Below are 25,314 nucleotides of genomic sequence, written 5' to 3' on the forward strand. Positions count from 1 at the left end.
ATCCAGGAATATTTAGTACGTAGTCCTGCCTTTTTAAAGTCAGGTCTCCATTATCCCTAGAACATCATATCTCATATGGCTATTTGTGCTTGCAGCTCACCAACCTTATTTACTATGCTTCATGTATTTACATAAATGTTCTTTAAACCTAATTTAGACCTTGTGTTCCCTCTTTGTCTGAACCCACCTAACATCTTATTAGTTCTTATCCTAGTCACATTGTGGTTCCCACCTCTGCTGTGAAGTTAGATTAAAGCCTCCCCAACAGCACTAGCAAATCAACCCACATGGATTGGCACCAATGCCTCAGGTTTAAAACTATTTTCAAATCACTTCATGGCCTCTCCCCTCCCTATCTCTGTAACCTTCTCCACCCCTACCATCCTCAAAAAACTCTGCGTTCACTCATTCCAGGATCCTGTGCTTCCCTTACTCCCTTAGCTCCACTGCTGAGTCATACCTTCGGTAGGCTAGGCCTCAGAAAAAAAAATCCCTCTACCTCTCCTTCCTCCCAAGATCCTCCTTAAAACTTAGCTGTTCGACCAAGTCATCTGTTCTACTATCTCCCCCTTCGACTCAATGCCAAGATTAATCCGATTATTTCCCTGTGAAACACCTTGGGTTATTTTAAAATGTTAACAGCACTAAATAAATGGAAGTTATGATGAACAAGTCCCCAGCTTTGTTGCAGGAACCAGTTGCTTTACTTTTAACAAAGTCTTTTTGATTAAAGGGCTTCCTGCTGATCCTGTGAAAGTTAATCTCAACAGTTAGTTCATGAGGAATCAGCAGTGAGCCCTGATGGAACTGCCCGTCAATTGGTCAGTGTTAACTGCGATTAACCTATAACCATCATTCTCTGCCAAGAACATCTGGGCAAGCTCGTGGCACTATCATTAGACATCACTTTCAGGAGATGAAGGATAAAACTCTTTGGGTAACAGCGTGGGAAACTAAAAGCTTTGGTTACCTGTCAATAAGACTGAGCTAGAGTCCTTGGCAGTACAGGCCATACCATCATTCCAATTAGTTGCTGTTTCCTGCCTAATTATCTATACAGATCATCTCCAAACACATCCTATAACTACTTATTAATGGATGAACTTGACCCAATAGATTTAGCAAGCCACCCTTTTTCATCTCTGAGGCCTTGCAGGCAGACCTCCTTTCATGTGCTTGTCCATTCATCTGTGAAGAATCTTTCTCTGTGGGAATCAGAACTCGAGTTTGTTAGTGATGCACAGCTAAAGGAAACCCATCATACATACCATTTTAATAGAATTGTAGAAGAGGCAGGAGCAATGGGAAATTTAAGGATGAACATCAGTGCATCAGGTCCAGAATTGCTTTCAAATATTTAGCTTATTTATTCAATTTACTCAGTACTGAATAACATTCCCTCTTACTTCCCTTAGCTGTATATGGCCTGTTTGTTGCACTGTGCAGTCCCGTTAAGATTGCCATGCAATTTAAAGGGGCTGTTGCTTATGCATAGCCTGTTTGCCCCTGTATGTCGTATGGCCACACACAGCGTAATGTTGGTACTGAAGGCCAATTTAAAATGTCTGCACTTCAGATATGCGGTCAGCCAGCCTAAGGGATTCATGGGACATTTCCCCTTTAAATTTATTTCCTAGTTACCTGACCTTGCCGAGGTTCTTACCGAATACAAGGTCTCAATCCAAATGTTCACTTCTATTCTTTTCCCAACAGCTATCAAATACACAGAATGCAGGCCACTCAGCCCAAGTGGTTTATGCTCCACATGAACCACCCTAGTTAATCTAACTTCATCAACATATCCTTCTATTCTTTTTCACCTCATGGATTTATCTAGCTTCCCCTTAAATGCATCTACGCTATTCATCTCAACTACTCCTTGTACATTCTAACCAACCTTTGAGTAAAACAAGTTTCTCCTGAATTCCCTGGTGAATTTATTATATTTATGGCCCCACATTTGGTCTTCCTCAATTATGAAAACATCTTTTCTACATCTAAACCATCAAACTTTTTCATAACCTTAGAGATCTCGATCAGGTCAGCTCTTAGCCTTCTCTTTTCCAAAGAGCCCCAGCCTGTTCAACCTTTCACAATCGGTCTAATCTCTCAGTACATCCCTTTTTTTTTGCACCTTCTCCAGTGCCTCCATATCCTTTTTTTGTAAACAAAATCAGAACTATGCACAGTAGCTCTAATTGGGTAACTTGGTCATCATTATTTCCACAATTATTCATGTTAATCGTTCAGCAATTTAATGGTCTTTCACAAGGCTCTTGTAAACAAATTTTACATTGAAGGATGGAAGTGCAAATGAATTAAGAGTTGCCCAAGTCAGATGCCCTGACATGAGGGCACACAAGTCACTGGTCACTTTGAAACACATCAAATATTATAATATTATTTGAGGGTATAAATGGAACAGATTTAAATTGGATACAGGATATGAATTTGAATTACATAAGTTATTAGCATTTGAGAGCAGCACCATGTAATCAAAATCAACATTGCTGGTGCATTCACCACAGAATGAGTTAATGATCAGTTCAGTCAACATAGAGATATACTCAGCAAAGACTAGGTGTTTTGCTGAAAAAAAATGACATGCTGTTGAAGCTCTTTGTCTTGCACTCATCAGGACAGACGCAAGAGTGCTAAATTTCAAAGGGAACAGCAATTAATGCTGCATAAGGGGTTATGATTGTTTGGCATGTTGACTCTGATTGGTTGAGATGTTGCTACAGTTAATGGACCAGGAAGTTATTGTTTACCTATGCTTTTGCTTATTAAAAAGGATGCAATGTCTGGACCTAGTCCTTTTGCTTGCAGAGGATAGGTCCCTGCATATGAACATATGTAGCTTCCAGCAGGCATCAGCTACATTGCAAGCCCGACTGATGATCTTAAATTAGTTGTTAGTGTAACACTTAGCGCGCACAGGATTATTCAGCAAATGTTGCCCAATCATGGAATCACATCTAACATTACAGATTATGTTCTCATTAGAGGTTATGTTCTGAGTTTTGCAAGCAGGGTTGGTTGAGTAGGGTCAGTATTCTCCCTATCCTGGATGCACCCATTTCATGGTCAAGCTTGCATGATAAGCAAATGGCTTAGACCTTAATTATGACATTGCACTTTTTTTGAATAGAAAAAAAGCATTTGGTGGGGGGGCGGGTGGCTGCAATTGCTCCCTGATGCATCCACCATGGCAATATCTCGACCATTCAGAGCCAACTTGCCAACCGATCAACACCCCATTTCTCATGCGGTATAAATTGCTGTTGCCTTTGAAATTTGGCAGTTTGTCTGTCCTGATGTGTGCAAGACGAATAGCTTCAACAGCACATCTCTTTTTTCAACAATATTGAAGTTCTGTGGTACCAAGCGCCCAAGTGTTTCGTTATTTTCTTGATTTGGGGTACGTGGGGGCAGGGTTAGATAAATCAAATGAGTCACTGAGGCTCTAGCTGGGTTTCACAGAAGCAATGGTCACAGATCCAGAGACAATGGGCAGAAGTTTTGCTGACCTGACCCACAGGAAGCAGGTCCATCAGGATGTCAGCGAGAACCACAATTTGATACTCCACCATGTGTTAGATAGGGCCTGCTGGCAGTATGTGGGTGGGTGGGTGGGGGGGGCAGGGGGGCTGCTGGGAGTGAGGATTAGAAAATTGGGATCTTGCAGGGGGAGGTAAAGGTCACAGCATACATGGGGAAGGTTGTGGGCGGGGGTGTTGGGGTGTAGGGTGATGACGGAGGCAGGAATCTAGATCCAGGGTGTGTGAAAGTTACTTACCTCCCGAATCCAACGTCTTCTCTTTGAGGAAGTTGTTGCATTACCCGAAACCTGGCCAACTGCAGTTCAATTTCAAAAGCTGCATGACTGAGGCTCCTGGTCTCATTATCATATTTAAACTTACAATTTATCTCCTTGGATCAGGTTGGTCACCCGTCCACCTAGCAGCCTCATTTAAATCCAGAAATGGGTGGGTTAGAGATTTGAGACTTTAACCACCACCCACCCACCACTTGACCCAAGCACACCTGTTTTCTCTTTAGAATTAAAATTCGGATACCCAAAAGTAACTCCCAACAGTTTATTAACCTACAGTAGTAGGTTTGCACAATTTAGCAGAAATAATTCACCTAAAGAGCACTTAGCCCTCCAACAAATCAAATTTATTGTATTAACAAAGTCATTTATAATTTAAACTCAACATTTTCCTAGTTACAAGGTATTTTAAACAAGAACAAAATACACATGGCATCGCATATCTTCCAATGGGATGCATTAGCAATTGTCATTTCCTTTCAGAAAAAACACACAACAGGCATGTGGACAAATCACAAGATAAAGTTGACCAAGGTAACAAACAAACAAGAGTGGTATCCGTTAAAACTTGAGGGAGCTGTATTTTTCCACTAAAACAAATTGTTAAACAATCTGCAGTAACTTGCAAAATTAGTTCATAAAAGACAGATATAAAATTAATGTATTCACTAAAAAAGGTAAGTTTATTTTTTCAAACATTGTTAGTACTCAGTTGTACACAGTGTCTTAAAATCGTAGGATTTTCAAGTTACCCGTTTGCAATCCTTTAAATGCAAATATAGCTCATATGATTTACTTTTAAATAGTTTGAGTTAAAGATAAAGTCAGACCAGAAAGTTAGTTTCAACCCATCTGCATTTGGTCCATTTAATATCTAGTGCATATCTTGTACTAGAGGGAGTGATCATGACATTAACAATTTTAGCCTCCTCCCAATCAAAATAAATCTAAACTGGTATATACAGTATCATGTATAAATTCATACCACATATGTCTGAGTTGCAGAGGGTTATTTTATAACCTGTAAGCAATGTTGATAACAGCACGTGACCTCAGGCCACATGACATTCACCAGCATTTCACTGTTCATAAAAAAACATTTTCTTATTGTACCATTATGGTATAAACAGAATTACCACCTTGGGAGCAGTGGGATACTGAAAGGCAATACACAAGAGATAACAAGATGTAGTCTAACCATCCTTCAGCTTTACAATTACATCTTTTGCACTTCGTGAACTTTCTGCATCCCACTGTTTCCTACTTGACAATTCTATACCTATTTACAAATAATTATATTACACGAGGTAAACTTTAACCATTCTGAACTCGGGCGACTGAAAAAATGACTGGGTATATGATCGGTTCTAGAGTTTGTTCTACTGTTGTAGATTGCTGATTAAAATTAATTGTATTTTCAGGTTTTGGAATGATGTAAATAGGGTAAGTGTTTTTAATAAAAAGCAGCCAATATTAAAAACCTTTAGCACTAAAATGTTCTTTAAATCCAAAGTCATATATAGCTAATTTCCACTTCAAACACATTGTGCTAAAAATTAAACTTAACAATAAAATGATACTTAAAATAATATTTTTAATTTAAAATACTTAATCATAATTGGAAACAAAAATCATCTCAACTTCAAGCAACACATGAACGTTTTACTTCTTATCTCCAAGTGACCCAGGTTAAGAAAGGTACATAAATGTGAACAGTCCAGGAGTCATTCATTCAATACCTTGGGATTCTGCACAATATGGCTTAAACCAGAGGCCTCCAAAGAATTATAATGGCTCAATTAAATTCTTGTACAATCTTAATGCAGAGAAACATCCCAATTATTCCTATCAGCAGGTTACTGTCTTTGATTAATATATTTTAAAAACATTTCAAGAAGTAGAAAGCGCATTAGGTTTAGGAATACGAAACTGAATTTACAAATTAGACCTTGCTTGTAGAGTATTTCAATTTTACTCTTACTGGGAAACATACTCTGAATTTTACAATTTTTAAAACCATCAAGTGATCCTACTACAAGCACAATGGTCAAGATAACCAGACTGATTTGTGACATATCCATGCTAGATTTGTTACTCACTTTCTAAGACATAATTTTGTTTAGGACTGTTTAGTTCTGGTGAAACCGTTAATCACTAGCATTACAGAAATTCAAAAAGATCAGCTTCTCACTTTCAGATCTAATTGTTCTCTCCACCTCAAATAAAAATGTAGACTCTCAACGAAACAGGTCAAATGAAACCAAATTTGGAGCTTTTGAAAGCAGTGGCAAGAAATAAGAGTCTGAATTTTATTTTGGTATTTACCACTGAGGTTGGTAATAGCCTTTGAATCCATGTTTATTTTTGCAGAAATGGAGTTTGCTTACAGATATACTGAATTGATTGGTTCTCCCTTAAAAGTTTTGAAATAAACCTATGGAAGCTATTTTAGTTATCCCATTGAGTTAAACCAGTTAAAACCATTGCATTCAATCCCAAAGTCTGACCTACATTGAAAAAGGCACAATCAGATTCATATAAGCTACTCTAGGTAGATTTAACAAATCTTCAAAACCAAGAGTCAAGACATTAATACAAGGTGCCAATTTTTATCTTGGACACCAAATATTGCAGTGGTTTAACATCAATATTAAATGAGGTATTACATTTTGAACACTGACAACTGTATATTCCCAGAGCAAAACCAATAGCAAGATTTTAATAGTTTGACAAAATATGTTAACTGATCAGATAACCCCAAAAGCAGTGTTGCTTTTAGCGCAGCAGTCTGATACCCCTGGAAGAAACTAGGAAAGTTCCAGTAACATCTTTCACAATAACCCAGCTATCAGACCACTCACTTAATTCTCAAAAACAAGAACATTCAAAGCTGTTTGTTCACTGTACAGTATATACAGACCAAGAAGGCCTAGAGCAGTTTTAGAAACACCAACACTAATTGTCTCTTAATTTTATAGCATATTTTATATACATTGTGTAACAAGTTTTCAACATTTTTAGTTAACCATTTTCCTGCCTTACATAAAACATTCTAAAATCTGTAAGCATGACTGAACTAAAAGGCATGCTTTTCTGAAAAGAGTTAAAACTATTTCAGTTTTAAAATACAAACAATGTCAAATGTTACTGCATCCTTTCCAGTTTTCTAAAATATGAAACAACCATTTGGTTGCCATCGGTCCTGAGTTCACCGTAATAAAAACCAGTACAGTTTCTACAGCTCCGTTCCCAAAACTATGAGCTACATTTGTGAACAGCTCATACACAAGTATAGCAATTGTCCAAGGTGTATTAAGACATCTTCACTGCTAATTGCGAAGTCTCATATCAATTTGTGTGAGGTTAGCTGACAAAGTTGTACACAAGAAACCTTGGTGTTCCACAATACTGTGTTGCAAAGAGTTTACCATCTGGAGTAGGATCCGAGAATGCAATCTCATCTTTACTCAAATACGATCCATATACGAAATTGCTCCTGCAAAAATATTACATTTTCTTTTACAATTAAATACAGCGTAATTGATTAATTTTAAAGGACAAAAGATGCTTAAAATCTTGAACATTGCTGGGGCCAGTTTCACAAACATTCAATTCTGCAAATCTCCTTTCCCCCCACCTCGCTGTTCCCTCAGGTATTAAGTGAACGGCTTTCCATAACCTTACAGGTGCACCTTCAAAGATACATTTCAGAGTCACTCTAGCCAACAAATGAAAGGCAGCAGCTGGATACTAAAAAATATTTCTAATCAAGTTTATTTATGGGAATATAATTTTCATTTATATAGCATGTTCCATATAGATGAATGCTTCACATTGCTTTTATCAAGTAAGTGGCTACTAGAATTAAAGAATTTAGAAAGTGGGAAAAGGGAAAGAAACAAAAAGGTTATGGTAAAAGTTCTAAATAAGTAGGGTAAAAAATGACAAGTGATTTTGGAATGAATATTCTAGTGTGTGACATTGAAAATTACAAGAATGTATTTTACAAGTCTGGTTAAGATCCCTTATTCTTGTAGAAAATTACAACTGCGGAATTTGAGGGGAGAGAAAAATTACAACCAGACTGTTGCTGGATTAGCCTGTGGATCAGCTCTCCTTATTTTGGCACAAGCCTCCACATGTTAATAAAGCCTTTGCAGGGTCAACAGGGCTGGGTGTGCCACTGTCATTTCTGGCGTCTTGGTTGATGCAGGGTGGTCCTTCCAGTTTCATTCCTTTAAAACTTTACAGCAGTTTCATATAATCGAGTGGCTTGCTAGGCCATTTCAGAGAGCATTTAAGACTCATTGCTCTGGGTCTGGAGTCACACGTGGTAAGGATGACAGATTTCCTTCCCTAAAGGATATTAGTGAACTAGATGGGTTTTTACGACAATTGGTGATTTCATAGTCACAATTACTAGATTTTAATTTCAGATTTATTAACTGAATTTTAAATTCCACCAGCTGCCATGGTGGGATTTGAACCCATGTCCCCAGGGCGTTAGCCTGGGTCTCTGGATTTCTAGTTGAGTGACATTACCATTATATCACTGTCTCCCCAGCTTCCCACTCAATTACAAAGACCGTCTACTTCTACCTGTGTAATATTGCCAGGTACCACCCATCTCAGCCTGAATGCTGCTGAAACCCTCCTCCATGCTTTTGTTATCTCCAGACTTAACTATTCCAGTGCTTTCCTAGTTGGTGTCTGCTCATCCGCCCTCTTAAATTTGAGCCCATTCAAAATTTTGCTGCTCATATCCTAAACTACCCCAAAATCCTGCTCATTCATCACCTGCGGCTTGCAAATGGCTCAGTCTGCCAATGCCAAAAAAGCAAAATTCTCATCTTCATGTTCAAATCTTTCCATGAACTCACCTCTCTTTTCCCTCTTCAGCTGTTTATAATCTCCTAAGAATTGTATTCCTCTGGCCCCTTACACACCCCCCACTTATTTTGCCTCACCATTGGTGACTGAGCCTTTAATCATTTAGGGCCTAAGCTCTAGAATTTCTTCCATTAAACTTTCCATCACTCCCACCTTCTTTAAGATCTCCTTAAAACCTACTAATTTGACCAAGTTTTTAGCCACATCTCAAATCTCATTCTGCAGTTCGGTGCCAGTTGTTGTCCGATTAAACTTCTGTAAAGCACCTTGGGGCTTTCTCCTACATTAATGGTTTTCATTTTTCAGCAATTTTAAATCAGTGTTTCACCAGTAGCATGCGTGCCTCAGAGTTTGAAAGTGGCGGATAGAAGTCCCACTCCAGAGACTGGAGCACATTGAGATTCCAATGCATTACTGAGTGAGTGCTGCATTGTCAGAGGTTCCATTTTTCAGATGAGACATTCCAAGGTCCTATCTTGGCCTCTCAAGTGGATGCAATAGATTCATGGGTAGCAACCTGCAGATTCAAAACAGCAATTTCCCAAATACAGCTGGCAAATGGTTGTACTTGAACTGAATGGAATAGATCAATGGTTAAGCCAAACACTTTGATGACTTCAATGAAAATGGTCACTTTATAGTTTTAGGAATAATCCAATTGATACCAATTAGTCTACACTGATCAAAAGTAACAGCTGCATACCATTGCCTTTGCTACACTAAATATTACCATATATTCTCTAAAGCTAGTAATAGCCATTAACACTATGCCCTGTAACCAAGAAAGAATCCAATGGTTTGATTAAAAAATACTTAATTTTTAGTCACATGATCAAGTCCTTCAAAAATTTCTCACCCCACCTGCATTTTCTTGCCATAGCCTCAGTCATGTGTAGCAAAGGCTATAGGTATGCCTGGCTGGCATCATAGTGCTCACAGTGGCCTTCTGACCAAACGACTGCATATCTCCAGCTCTATCCTTCAATAGCGATTGGAGAATACAAACAGGCTTTTCTGCAGACTGTCCTGCTTAGTTCAATTGTTGCCTAATTGAAGCAGCCTAACCCAGCAAGATACACATTCTTTAGCCAAAAGTTTACATGCCACTGCAACCTCTGAGTAGGCAAATCACATAGATACGACATGGAAGTATTTTCATGTCACACAGATATCTAAGTAGATGAAAATAAGTTCCCGGGATAAAGCACCTCTTTAAATGGGGATTGTACTGCAAGATGAGTTCTCTGCTTGTAACCATCCCTCAATGTCTCCGGTGGGATCAGTTACAAATTCGCGATTTATGCATTTCCCACTAGGAAACTAGAAGCTATGTGCAAAAACTTGCTTTTATTTGGGACTTTTAAAATCTGAGATTTTAGTATGAATGATGGGAAGCTCAGTAAATCCAATTTTGTCAAGAGACCGAAGCCAACTTTTCCCACCATCGTGCATCTTTTTCAATGTGCACTTCCAATGACTTATTTTGAAGTCTGTTCCAAGCATTCAGAAAAAAAAATGACATTGGTTCTTTCCACAGATATTGTCATAGGCAGGTTTACTTAGGGATTTAAAGTTTCCTATTTGTCATCTTAAACAATGGCAATAACCACTGGGATATGCTGGTAGATATCCCCTAACGCAATCAATTAGCGTGGGATTTGTCAGATGGATGCCAACATTAGCTTGGATATAACTCTTTAGGATTATAGAGGAGGGGTGATGAACATGTTGGCTTTTCTAATCTTTCTTAAAATGATTAGAAAGTTCCAGTAAGAAAGACAGATAGATAGGCTTGCATTTATATAGCAGCTTTCACAACCACCATTGTCTCAAAGTGCTTTAAAGTATAGATGAAGTATTTTTGCAGTGCAATCATTATTGTAAAGGCGACAGCCAATTTATAAACAGCAAGTGCCATAGCTGACATATGGAGGACAATCCTGTGATGAAGATATATACCCAACCAGTTCTCTTTCATGGTTCAGAATTCCGTCATGGAATACAGGAGAACCTTTTGGTCTAAGTGCAAGATCCTGGGTCAATGAAGTAGATTTCTGATAAGGGAAACTGCTATAGGAAAAGGCGGCTTCAACTTATAGGTATCACAACACCATGGCATATTCCAGGGCAGTAAAGCATTGTCAAACTAGGTCGCTGAGGACAGGGTTTTTTTTAAACACTGTAACAAATAACCCAGTGTATTATAACAGCAGGGCAGTCCAGGCTGGGTGAAGCAGCAGAAACCTTACTATGGCTGTGCTGGCAAGCTATAAAACAGCACTGGTTAAATTCCAGCAAAACTATTGCGCATGCCTGATAATCGCTAAGCCTTGGCTCTTGCCAACCTGTACTTTCTCTAGCCTTGGTAACCAAGGTGTTTCCCAATAGAGACAAAGGGTTGGGTTTTTGGGGAGTGGATAGATTAAGGCATTTGACATGGATAGAAGCAAAATACTGCGGATGCTGGAAATCTGAAACAAAAACAGCTGGAAAAACTCAGCAGGTCTACAGCATCTGCGGAGAGGAATACAGTTAACGTTTCAAGTCCGTATAACTGAAGAAGAGTCATACTGACTCGAAACGTTAACTGTATTCCTCTCCACAGATGCTGTCAGACCTGCTGAGTTTTTCCAGCTATTTTTGTTTTTGTGGCATGGATAGAAGGTTGGCTAACAGGGAACAGTAGGTATAAATGGGTCATTTTCTGGTTGGCAGTATGTGACAACTAGTGTGCCACAGGGGTCAGTGCTGGGGCCTCAACTCTTTACAATTTATACAAATGATTTGGATGAAGGGACCGATGGTATGGTTACAAAATTTGTTGATGACACAAAGATAGGTAGGGAAATAAGTTGTGAAGAGGACACAAGGAGGCTACAAAAGGATATAGATAGGTTAGGTGAGTGGGCAAAGACCTGGCAAATGGAGTATAATGTTGGAAAATGTGAGGTTGTCATGTTTGGCAGGACAAATAAAAAAGCATATTATCTAAATGGTGAGAGATTGCAGAGCTCTGAGATGCAAAGGGATCTGAGTGTCCTGGTCTATGAATCACAAAAGGTTAGTATGCAGGTGCAACAAGTAATTAGCAAAGCTAATAGAAGGTTATTGTATTCAATTCCCCTCACAATATAAACAGGAGTGAGGTAATGCTTCAGTTATACAGGGCATTGGTGAGACCACACCTGGAGTACTGTGTACAGTATTGGTCTCCTTATTTAAGGAAAGATGTAAATGCATTGGAAGCAGTTTAGAGAAGGTTTACTAGATTAATACCTGGAATGGACAGGTTGCCTTGCTAAACTTGTATATGCTGGAGTTTAAAATAATAAGAGGCAACTTGATTGAAATATATAAGATCCTGAAGGGACTTGACAGGGTGGACGTGGAAAGTAGGCAGGAATGTGATGCTGAAGTTAAAACTAGGTCAGCTATGATCTTATTGAATGGTGGGGCAGGCTCAAGTGGTTGAGTGAACTACACCTGCTCCTAATTCATATGTTCATAAATACGTATGCTGGAGTTGGGGAGACCCGCAGACCTTTAAAAATGGCAGATGGGCCCAGGATCCAAGATTCCTGCCCTCATTCCCAGCACCCCAGATTTTCACTCGTGAGAGAAGGGTGTGGGCAGCACTTAATATATCTTTATCTAGTGCAAATAAACATTGAGCCAGTAACAAAATAGATGAAAGAAAAAAGTTGTCAATCAAGCAAAGTTTTCCCTTATGTGCGCCTGCTTCAACAAACCAAAGGAAATCTGGGCTCTCAGCCATTTAATATTGCTTGATTGAGTTTCTTTTTCTTGGATCTATTATGTCACTGACATATAGTTTCTGCTATTGATACTTTAATGGTCTGGTTGACACTTTTATATGGTTGTAGGGCGGCAGCTTTTTAAGAAAGTTATGAATGAATTTTTTCAGTTTTTCCACACATTTGGCATTGTTATGATAGGGCTCATTGGTTCTGTACAAAGTCTATACTGGGTGAATAAGCAATGAGTTAGCATGGAAGGTGAGGGGCCACTGGGATGGGTTTTAAAAAAAATTTATTCATTCATGGGTTGTGGACGTCGTGAGCGAGGCCAGCATTTATTGCCCGTCCCTTATTGCCCTTGAGGAGGTAGTGATGAGCCACCTTCTTGGACCACTGCAGTCCATCTGGTGCTGCTGTTAAGAAGGGTGTTCTAGGATTTCGGCCCAACAACAGTGAATGAATGGCGATAGTTCCAAGTCAGGATGGTGTGGGGCTTGGCAGGGAACATGCAGGTGGTGGTGTTCCCTGCATCCACTGCTCTCGTCCTTCTAAGTGGTAGAGGTTTGAAAGGTGCTATTGGAGGAACCTTGGTGAGTTGCTGCAGAGCATCTTGTAGATGGTACACACTGTCGGTGGCGGAGGGAGTGAATGTCAAGATGGTGGATGGGGCACCAATCCAATGGACTGCTTTGTCCTGGATGGTGTCAAGCTTGAGAGTGTTGTTGAAACTGCACTCATCCAGGCAAGTGGGGAGTATCCTATCACAATCGTGACTTGTGCCTAGTAGATGGGGGGGTCAGACTTTGGGGAGTCAGGAGACGTGTTACTCCCTGCAGAATTCCCAGCCTTTGACTTGCTCTTGTAGCCACTGTCTTTGATGGCTGGTCCAGTTCAGTTTCTGGTCAATAGTAACCCACACGATGTTGATAGTGGGAGATTCAGCAACGGTAACGCCATTGGATCTCAAGGGGAGATGGTTAGAATCTCTCTTGTTGAAGATGGTCATTGCCTGCCACTTGTGTGGCCTGCCACTTATCAGCCCAAGCCCAAATGTTGTCCAGGTTGTGCTGCATACCAACATTCACTGCTTCAGCATCCGAGGAGTTGAGGGTGGTACTAACAGAACCACAATTGGTACGGCGCAGGAGGTGGCCATTTGGTCCACTGTGTCTGCACACGCTCTCCAAATGAGCAACTCACCTCATACCATTTCCCTGCATTCTCCCAATACCCTTGCACATTTTTCCCTTTCAGATAACAGTCTAAGTCCCTCTGAAATGCTTCAATTGAACCTGCCTCTACCACACTCAGGCAGTGCATTCCAAACCCTAACCATTCACTGAGTAAAAAAGTTTCTCCTCACATTACTTTTGCTTCTTTTACTAATTACTTTAAATTTGTGCCCCCTCGTTCTCCATCCTTTCATACGTGGAAAGCTTCTCCCTATCTAACCTTCATAGACCACTCACGATTTTGAGTAACTCTATCAAATCTCCTCCCAACCTTCTTTTCTCTAAGGAAAGCAGTACTAACTTCTCCAATCTATCTTCATAACTGAAGTATGTACATAACTGAACATTGCATAATCACTAGCAAACATCCCCAGTTCTGACCCTATGATGGAGGGGAGATCATTGATGAAGCAGATGAAGATGGTTGGCCTAATACACTACCAAGGAACTCATGCAGTGATGTCCTGGGACTGAGATGATTGACCTCCAACAACCACAATCATCTTCCTTTGTGTTAGGTATGATTGCAACCAGTGGAGAATTTTCCCGCTCATTTCCATTGAGCAGTTTGCTAGGGCTCCTTGATACACTCGGTCAAATGCTGGCTTGATGTCAAGAACTGTCATCTCACATCACCTCATGTTCAGTTCTCTTGTTCATGTTTCGACCAAGGCTGTAATGATGTCAAGACCCCAGTGGTCCTGGTGGAACCCAAACTGAACCATAAAGCAGGTTGTTGGTGACTAATTGCTACTTGACAGCACTGTCCATGGCCCCTTCCATCAATTTACTGATGATCGAGAGTAGACTGATGGGCAGTAATTGGCCAGGTGGAGGACTATGGGTTGGCATGGAAGGTATGATGGGCGATTAGAATTGGGTGAAAGGGGACAGATCGGCTTGGAGGGTATGGGGATGTGTAGCGAGGCATAGGGCCAAAGAGGCGCAGGGGAGGGGTGGGTGAAGGGCGAGGGCTAGAGTGTACAAAACCAAGGCCCAGAGAACCAGAGCCCCTGTGGCCACCTCAAAACTGTTTCTGGGCTTAGCGGGCCCATATCAAGCATGCACCCGTTCCCAGAAATGAAAATTGCGCCTTTCAAGGTACTTTCTCCCAAGGCAGGTGCGTCAGGCCAGGAAATTTCCTAACTCCTGCTACCTGCCTTCAGGATGAAAATCCAGCCCAAAGCGTGCACTCCATATTGGGCAAACAAAATCTTGACCTGTGTATATTTTGCACTAGTTTGGCTTGGAGGTTCATAGATATGATGGAACATTGAAGCATTGACACTACCTCCAGATTTCTATGATGCTGTGGCAGAACCATCCTCATTCTTCTTTATTTACGTACCACAGAGCTATGGTATCACCTAGACCTTTACTAATTTGTTTAAAAAAAATCCTTATAACTAGGGCTAATTCAACTACTAAAATACAATTACGTTGCAGAAGTGCACAGTTGGGCTGCCTCTTTCTAGGGCAAGAGATGTGAGCATCGATTACAGTTGCGATTGCACAGCACACTTGCCTCTATTTGAAATATTGATCACCACCAAGTTGAACTAAACTTTGGAAATGTATTTAAAATGCACTGGTGACAATTATATAAATTTAGTTAGCTAAAAACTCTGGAACCAAATCTGACACACATGAGCAAATGTCAGTTTAATCGTTGTTGTTGGCCATATACTTCCATACTTAAAAATTGAGATCATTATATAAAAGGGACAATGCGCCTCCTACAATCATTAAAGACTGCAAGAAATTTACATCTAGGTTTTTAGAAAATTGTGGCACTAGTATCTATAAATGTGCAATAATACTTTGAAGTCAGAAATACATATGTCGAATTAGTTTACAGAGCAGCAAACTGGAAGGGAGATTGTGCTAGTGATTTGGATGCGAATGTTCATTTGAAAGAATGAATACTAAACACACCGCAAATTATTCATCTGTTTTAGTTAAGCTGGAAGAACACTGGAGATTGTATATATAAATCCAGTATAATTAGAAAACATAAAAACATACAAAATATATATACACATGCAAAATTTGTTCATTACCTAAGGCAGTCAGTCATTCGTGTAGCAATTGCTTTCCGCCGCATCATGCTGAAGACCCATACCCTACTTATTCCACAGATTGCAGGCTCTGGATTGATTGAACAACACCATGCTCGCTGGCGTTCGAGCATAATTGCATCATTCGACGATTGCTGAGTGGCTTTATCTGCTATAACTCTGAAGCCCTATAAAGAGTTAAACAGCAAAAAGATTTCACTTCCGTTGATTTAAGCAGAACTATTTTCTGTCTTCAGAGGATGCCAATTTAAGTTATGATATAAGGTGCTAATTAGAAGGCTTGGAAAAGGGAAAAATGCACGAGATAAACAAAACTATATTAACATGACTTATTCTGCTTCCTATGTCACTATGTACAACTTGGAACATCTGTTTGTAATACATATTTATTTTTATACACAGTTACTATATTCAAGGTACAAAATTGAATACAAGTTTAAGATTTTCAAACAAAGCAAGTTTTAAAAAAATACAAACCTGCTGTATATGTTCTGCAATTAAACAGCCAACTACTTTTCTATCATTAGAGATGAAAAGGAGCGTCTTTGTCCTGGAAGGACACTTCAGTTCTGCCTGGTGAAACCCAAGGTCATTATCAACCACTTCTCGAATCTCTTCAACCTGTGGTAAAGATACTAGCCTTAATATATAATTCTGTTACTGAATTTGGTCTTTAATGCTGTTCATGTACTTATAACATAAGCAATCCTAAGCAAGTTCACTCACATCGAACTTCTACTGCTACTCAAGTGTTTACATAAACCTTAAAGTCACAAAATTTTCAAGATCCATAACAATAAAAAAAAGGGAAAAAAAATTACAAAAGCTAGAAACCAGAAAATAGAAAAGTGCTGGGATAACACAGGTTAATCAGCAGTTGACTAAAAAGCAGGCTGGTCTCAAATAAGTTGTTTCATGAAAGTATTGGGTCAAATTTGGATTTGAATCCTGCATACCTCAGATATTTTGTTTTTAAACCAGAGAATCAGTATCAAGCCCTATTCTTTCAAAGTTCTGACTGCCATCGGTGAGAACAAAGTAACGAAAACATGACCCAGATAGCATTTAAATAAGCCTACTGTGGACTCCCGTCTGCCTTCTCAGGTGTATGTAAAAAATTGTTTGCCACTATTTTGAAGAAAAGCATCAACATCACAACAACAATATTTCGTCATTATTACATTGCTGTTTACAGGAGCTTGCTGTACACAAATGGGTGCCATGCTTTCTACATTACAACAATGATTAAGCTTCAAAATTACTGAATCCAATTTTGTACAGTTTACAGGGCTTGTGCTAAGGGATGCACAATATCTTAACAGAATTTTAACTACAATGTTTTAAGATTGAATAAATCATGCTTTATAAGTTATCTGAAATTAAATTAAATTAAAATCATTTAATGGGCAATGGCATTTTATGCGATTCCTAAAGTCTTGCTGAATTTAAGAAGCGGTGGTGTAGAATATTTTCTTTATAAAGTGCACCCAAGTATATAAACAAAGCAGAACTGAGTTAAATGCAATAAAGAAAAAAAGCTACCTTTTTCAGGGCATATTTTGGATCATCAGGAAGAACCATTATTATTTTACCATCAGGGTATTCACCTAAAATTCTCTCCTTCTTCCAGCCCTGGTTAAAAAAATCAGAATATAAAAAAGGTAAATTTAAAAATGAGCTCTTGGCACACAAATAAATAAGAGTATGTACAAGTTGTGAAATACCTGGTCATACAGCCAGCTGATATTCCAGTATTAAACACAGAAGGCATAAAGGTGGAGGTCCTAACTGGCATGATTTATTTATTCAAGTTGAAGCATTAGTGTCAATATAGGGGCTGGGGATAAAAAAACACCAAACCACAAGGACAATCCTACAACATGCTTCAATTGAGGAAAGTCATCCAGTACAAGAAGGCCAATGATTGCATCCAATATATTTGCATTTTTGTGACTGAAACAAAACAGGAATTAGTCTTCTCATAGTAGATATTACAATTTAAAAAGAGCAAATCTTTTGATTCCAAGTGCTCTCCATCTCCAGTATTGGTGTCTTTTAAATACAAATCAAGAGGAAACAACAGCACAATGCACCGTGAGACACTGTAAAGTGGCAATGAACGTGACTGAAATCTCTTCATCCCTCAGTTCATATGCTTGCCATGCTGATAGGATGCTGCTTTTTTTACGAGGAAGAGGAGGAAAGAGGAATCAGACAAGTATTCAGCATGTTGTGATATGCCTTTAAGAGATAGCAGCATGCCATCACTTGAAGGGAAGTATGTCAGGTGATCCTGTCTCAGTTTCACTCTGGCCCGTGATCAGGACACAGCTCTGCTGCTGATGTATTCAAATTTCCTATCCATGTATATCTGTTCTCATGTGCCTAAGTCTAAATAAACAAATCCACGTGTTTACTTATGAGTGACTGGTGCTTTTATGTCATTATAATATCTGACATTTTGGTCAGGCCATGACAAAGTCACAGCGTCGGAGGGTGTTGCAAACGCAGCGTGCTGACTGGGTAGAAAAGCTTAGGAGACGCCACGCAATGATAGGCTCAAATGAAGAGCTGGTAGGCAGACATATCCCTCGTGGTGAGCTTGCAGCCCATTGCCTGTCAGTTCAGTGAGTGGGACAGTGCATCGAGGTCCAGCACCAGGTTAGCTCAGTCGGGAAAGGCGAATGACCAGGGTGTGGGCTGGATCAATAGTGAATGAGGGAAGAGTCGAAACAAAAAAAAAACAAAGCAGTCATAAAAATCGGGCCAGAGAAGGTTGTGATTATAACGGGTGGCTTCGGAGTTGTTGAACAACAGATTGAATGAAACAAGGAGGAAGGTCAAAAGGATAGCCAAAACGTTCACAAAATTTCCCAGTTTGAATTAGGATGCAGCTGGCCTACTACCCAAATTCAAAATGTTTAAAAAGCGTACGGAGCTATGGTTTCTTGATTCAGACGTGTCTGAACCAGACAAGCAAAATTCATCTAGCAATTGGGAAGGAAGTTCTACACAGGCTGAATAAGTCAGGATTTACAGAACAAGAGCTAAAGAAAACCAAAAGATATGGACTACATTGGAAGACCACTTCAGAGTCAGGTTAAACTTTCAAAAATCATCGACTAGAGTTCATGTAGTTTCGATAACTGCCTATAGAAACCATAGACCATTCGCTAGCAGATACCGAGAAAAAGGGCAGAGATTTAATCAAACACAGAGCTAGCAGACAGAATTCTCGAGTTGGTGATCACCTCCACTCCCATGGAAGCGTTCCAGAAAGATGTGCTCAACAAGCCCAAAACACATAGCATCGACGAACTACAAGGATAGTTGCAAGTACAAAGCAATCCTTGCAGGTCGACAAAGTTTACAGATCCTAAGCACAACCCCAATTGTTGACACGCACACTAGAACACCTAAACCTAGCAAGACCATGTGGAAAGTGAGGCCTTCTGCATGCACCAAGGAAATGCCCAGCTTTCCATCAATTCTACAAAGCACATGGCAAAGAGAGCCACTGGCAGTGGCAGTGCACTACAGCAAAGGCTGATGCAGCTATAAAGAGCTGTACACTGATCCAAACAGACTGTACACAATGGATACCATCAAGCAATAAGAATCACCGTCTGGTACGTTGCCAGAAGGATATACAAGGTGATTGACAAACCAGAAGATGACGACAGTGTTCACAATGAGATGAGGAGCAGACACGTTTCACACCATCAATCTCGTGGAAAACAGATTCCATCACACTGTCCAAAATGTTCGTCAAGTCTGGAATTATCTTCCGTATGAAGGTTGGTAACTAATGGCCAAGAATGACACAGAGGCAAATGACAACATGCTAACCTCTGCCGATTCTAACAGAAATGCATCCACAGACATGGAAAGCCATGGCGAAACCTACAACTGTCAAACTTTCAGCGTACAATGGTTTACTAATTCCATGTGCAGGATCCATAGTCCTGGAATGCAAGTACAATCTATCCTCTTGGGTGTCACAGATGTTCTACCTCTTGGAGACTAAAGGCCTAGCAATTGTAGGTCTACCAGCATGCCATGACCTCGCACTAGTGACAATTCATGGAATTAGTCAAACATCATACAACAGATCAACCTCAAATTACTAATCACCTCAACTCACGACAGAACAAAAATATCTGGAATGCTTTGATACAATTAGCAGTTTCAAGGAAGCTGCAACATTACACTTGCAGGAGTATGCAAATCCATCAATTGACCCCCCCACGCAAGTGCAACATCCACAGGCAAGGCAAATTGAAGGTCGAACTAGACAAAATAGAGAAAGACGGAATCACTAGACAAGCACAAGAGCATATACTGATGCAGCTCACTTGTGTCACAAAGAAGGACGGATCACTGAGACTATGCCTCAATCCACAACATTTAAACGCAGCTTTGAACCACTGTCCTTACAAAATATCCACGTTAGAAGACTTAAATCAGAGATGTGCAGGTGCAAAATTATTTTCAAAACTTGATGTCAAGCACGATTACTGGTCAGCAAATCTCACAGAGATGTCCCAAGAGCTTACTACATTTTGTACCCCATTCAGTCAAGGACAATATTATGTTCAATTACTTCTTTTCGGGCTGTTAGCCAGGATCTCTTTTAAGCTCACATGAACCACATTACAGGCGCTGGGCCTGAATGCATCTGTATTGCCGATGACATTGCCGTTGTAGGAAGAACATGACCATAATCTGCACTTATTGATGCAAGTGGCTTGTAATTGAAGGATCGGTGTTCAACAGTCTGTAATGTGCCATCAACATGCAGCAGATCAATGCTTCCATTCTATTTATTCCAGTGCTAGCATACGTCCTGATCCAAGTAAAATAGAGGATATTAAAGTCATGCCAACGCAGAGATAAAAACAATCTTTGAAGATTTCTAGATCTCTTTAATTTCCTGTCTCCGTGCATTCCCAATTTCACTCAAAAAGCTTCATCGCTAAGGGAATTGTTGAGAAAGGGTGCATCTTTCCTATGGCACGAAGACCACCAATACCTCTTTGAAGCACTGAAACAGTCATTACCAGAAGCATTGAGATTGCAACTTTACGATCCTTGGAAGACAACTACCCTGGATGTAGATGCCTCTCAGACAGGTCTGGGAGCAGGCATACCACAAAAAGGCAAACCGATTGCATTTGCTTCCAAATCTCTGTAACGCACTTTAACATAGAGTGGGAAACGTTAGCTTTAGTGTTTGGAATCATGCATTTTCATATTTATCGATTTGGTAAAAGATTTGTGGTAGAGACTGACAAGCCACTGGAGATGATTTGGCGAAAATCATTGACCAGTGCATCGCCAAGATTGTAGCGCCCCTTGATAAAGATTCAAGATTGCGGCTGTGAGATTAGGTAAAAACCAGGTAACTTGATGGTCACATCAGATACACTTAGCAGACTGCCAAACTCAATGAAAACAGAACATATATCCTAGATCTACATGTTGACCTCATCAAACTTGAAGACGCTCTCCAAATTGATCTGGTACATTTTGTTAAACGCAAAGGTCAGCAGCTACAAGAAACGACAAAAGATTCCACATTACAGAAACTGTGAAAAACCATCATTGAAGATGGCCTGATTCAATTCAGCATGTCTAAGAATACCTGAGATCATTTTGACCTTACCGGGATGAACTAGGGGAATCATATTTAAAGGCGGGCAGGTCACCATATCGGAATCTTTGCAATCTGATATTCTTCAGCAACTTCATCACTCACACATGGGCGTAGATCAGACAAGACGACTCGCAAGAGAAAGACAGTCTATTGGCCGGGTACGAACAATGACACTGGAGTTGTCGTCAAGAAGTGCGAGGCATGTCAAGAGTATATGCTTAGTCAGCACTGATTCCACATGAAGGTCCTTGGTCCAAAATCGCATCTGACCTTTTTCACGTCCACAGCACTGACTTCATCGTCAACTACTTTACCAAGTATCCCATTATTCGACAATTTTACAATACATCAAGCACAACTGTCGCACATACTCAAGTGCTATTTTCAGTTTATTTGGTGCACCGAGAGATCCTTATGGATAACAGTACACAATTTATTGGCAAGCCATTTCACAATGAGAGAGAAGTGGAATACTGATCACACTACTACTTCCCCTCATTACCCTAGATATAACATAGGGATATGCGAATTAGGAGTGGGCTATTCAGCCCCTCGAGCCTGCTTCGCCATTCAAAATTATGGCTGATCTGATTGTAACCTCAATCCCACATTCCTGCCTACTCCCAATAACCTTTTGCTCTCTTAATCAAGGATCTATCTAGCTCTGCCTTAAAAATATTCAGAGACTCTGCTTCCACCACCTTTTGAGGAAGAGAGCCCCAAAGACTTATGACCTTCAGAGAAAAAATTCTCAACCTTTATGGCTGAACGAATGATTTACACGGTGAAATCCCCAATTCCTAAATGTAGACAGGCGAAGCAAGATCTACACATTGCAATGTTACATCTGAGAACAACACATGTAAGTGCAGCTATTCCAGCAACAGTAGAACTCATGCTTGGCAGACTGGTGTGTACCAATTTATCTACTTTTACCTATTCTACTCTCAGACACTAGACAGCAATTTTTAAAACTGCAAGGGAAAATGACCAACATCCATGATAAAAATGCAGGTACAGAATTGCCAAGTTTGCAGTTGGGGCAACAAGCTCACATCCAGGATTCCACAGGAGGTACATGGCAAACAGCCGAGGTGACAAAGATGTGCTCAGAACCAAGGGATGAAGTCATTACACACAAAGGTGCAATGGTGAGGGGTAACCGAGGGCAAATCAGATCCATTCCAGCTTCTCAACCAACATACAGTCCTATTGCAGCTAGGACAAGATCCTAAATGCATTCAGGAACAACATCCAAGATTGACAATTCCACAGATCAATTAAAGAAACCTCTAGATAAGGTTACAATTAGAAGATCTGGGCCTACCAGCAGATTACCTCCACGCTTTACAGACTCAGATTCATCAGTTCTATATACTTATGTAATGGTAACTAAACATGAACACGTATTATAAATAGTTCTACTTCTTTGGAGGGGATTGGGGGAGGGGGGCAAAGTATCTTTAAAAAGGAGGCTGTTGTAATATGCCTTTAAGGGATAGCAGCATGCCATCACTTGAAGGGAAGTATGTCATGTGATCCAGTCTGTTTCACTTTGGCTTGTGAGCGGGACACAGCACACAAGGCCCTGTTGTAATGTCTATCCATGCATATCTGTTCTCATGTGCCTAGTCTAAATGCATGAACCCACGAAGTGTTTACCCACTTCCCTAAGAACGATTGGTGCTTTTATATTATAAAAACATGACAGCTCAGAAAATGCAAACTAGCATCTAGCTAAGCAGCTGCGCAAATGGGGCTTTGAGATTGCATAAGTCACTTTCTCCACTAAAGTGGATACACAACCCCAACACCCTGAGCAATGATTTAAAGAAAGTAACTTGGTGGTGGGGAGGGAAAAGAGAAATACGTGCTAATTGGAGGAAATTAAAAAAAATAACATGCTCATTTTACAAAATATTTCACACTACTATAAAATAAAATAAAAATAACACTGATCAGCAAAAGCCTTTTCACTCAATGTATCCTGTTACAGCAGAATGATCATCTCTTCACATCTCAGCAAGTTTCTGAATAGGCAAACTGAAAGGTAACATAACTGCAATCCTTGGCATCATTAAAGATTACACCTATACCATTAAGACAACCAAACACCACTGGATAGGCAAAGATCTTTGCACCATAATGCACTACTGGCTTACCACGTATTTTACAGCACTAATAAAACGTTTGTGAAACTGAAAGTGCTGGGCTTCATCTTCTGGAATAGAAGCTGCATACAACATTCCACATGTAGTGCAAGAAATGGCTCCAATCCTTTTCTGTCCAGCATCCTGTGAAGATATATATACACTTATTTACATATACTTCAGTTCAATTTTGCATCTACAATTGCATTTAATTTTACTATATATTAATTCTACATTACAACAGTGAACTACATTTCAAAAGTGTTTAGTTGGCTATAAAGTGCTTTGGGACATCCTGAGGTTGTGAAAGGCACTATGTAAATGCAGGTCTGTCTTTCCTCCAAAAGGAACATGTTATGACGTGCTATTCCAGTTTTTATTTTCCTGTAAGTCTCATTCATTCTTACAAAATTTATTTCACAAATTATCTTATTCCAAAATCTCATTTTTTCCCCAATCACTAGAGAAAAGGCTAGATTTCAGTAATTCAGTGCAAAGTTGTCTGTTTTCTTAACGTTATGGAACATATCAGCTCTTCTGAATGAGGCAATTTACTCTTACTTAGTTACTTTCCTCCTGTGAAGGTCATCTCTCTACATCTGGAGCCAGTCCAATGACATATGTTATTGATATGTCCTGGAATGGTTGTTTTAATTTTGTTGCAGTTGTTTTAAGCCAGACTGTTTACTGATTTGGACCCAACTTAAAACACAATTTAAGCACCAACATATTCAGTTAATGTAAGTAATGTCCAGTTCCAATGCAGTCCAAAATGAAGTGCCAAGTTACGACAAGTAATTGAAGCCACTCTAAATGTACCACTCTATAAAGTATGAAATGGTTGCAGATGTAAGTGGAGATCTGAAATAAGACAGTGTTTGATGATACATTTCACATTTTGGCGAATGAATGCTGCTGCTAGAGTTTCAGAAGTAAAAAGCATGTTTAAGAACAGACCCGCTCAAAAACAGAGCTTATAAGAAGCAACAGTTTCTTGTATTTGATTTGGGTATACACTTACAATGTTTGGTTGTTGAAGCCCACCTCCTTCTGCACTGGTAATTGGTTTGGTTTCTTTCGGTACAGAAAGTTCAAGAATATCTACAGTGTTCTTCGCTACGGTTGACTGATTAGACAAAGATACACTTTGAAAGAATAAAAGTTGACATTGTTTGTTAAAAAATAAGAACAATTTCTCAACTTTTCTCAACTCTGTACTTTTATCAGCTTTACAATTTACATTTACACAGGGAAGGTGACTAGAACTACTAGAAATACAGTATTTGCATGCATTTGCACTCTATTCCCCAGCTGTTGGCAAGGAATCTAATTATAAATAAAAGCAGTAGAAAAGCCTAATTATGGTCACAATTCTACATTTAATAATGTTTTCAGATCAAGCTATGGACATTCAGATAGCTCTGCCTTTTCTCAACAGTGTGAGATGACAAGGAAGAGCTATGAATCCTTTGGAAATTGATGCATGTAATTAAGGGACCCAGAAAAATTGAGGTGTGACAGAGGCAAGCTTGAGTAATAAATCAGACACGCTGAGGGGTGAGGGGTGAAAATAGAACACAGGTCCTGTTTTACTTTATAAAATCTCTTGGTTATCACATCTGATTCCAAACAGTGTTTGGCCAGAAAAATCAATTCGTACTGTGCATGGTAAATTGTACGCACTGATGACGGAGACAAGTGACAACTTTTGACAT

At 39.7% G+C, this 25,314-nt stretch overlaps 1 protein-coding gene across 1 annotated transcript in view; it reads right to left on the minus strand.

Annotated features, from left to right (window-relative positions):
• Window positions 1-6,207: 6,207 nt before the first annotated feature.
• Window positions 6,208-25,314, minus strand: part of LOC144679809 (uncharacterized) — a 34,378-nt gene continuing 15,271 nt past the window's right edge. The window contains exons 5-10 of the mRNA XM_078540618.1: window positions 24,621-24,744; window positions 23,612-23,743; window positions 17,336-17,425; window positions 16,271-16,414; window positions 15,776-15,960; window positions 6,208-7,331 (exon numbers count right to left, since the gene is read on the minus strand). Coding sequence (XP_078396744.1) covers window positions 7,199-7,331; window positions 15,776-15,960; window positions 16,271-16,414; window positions 17,336-17,425; window positions 23,612-23,743; window positions 24,621-24,744 — 808 coding nt within the window. The 3' untranslated portion in view covers window positions 6,208-7,198. The remainder of the gene's footprint in view (window positions 7,332-15,775; window positions 15,961-16,270; window positions 16,415-17,335; window positions 17,426-23,611; window positions 23,744-24,620; window positions 24,745-25,314) is intronic.

Source organism: Cetorhinus maximus, chromosome 4 (assembly GCF_964194155.1).
Source record: "Cetorhinus maximus chromosome 4, sCetMax3.hap1.1, whole genome shotgun sequence".
Classification (NCBI taxonomy): Eukaryota; Metazoa; Chordata; class Chondrichthyes; order Lamniformes; family Cetorhinidae; genus Cetorhinus; species Cetorhinus maximus.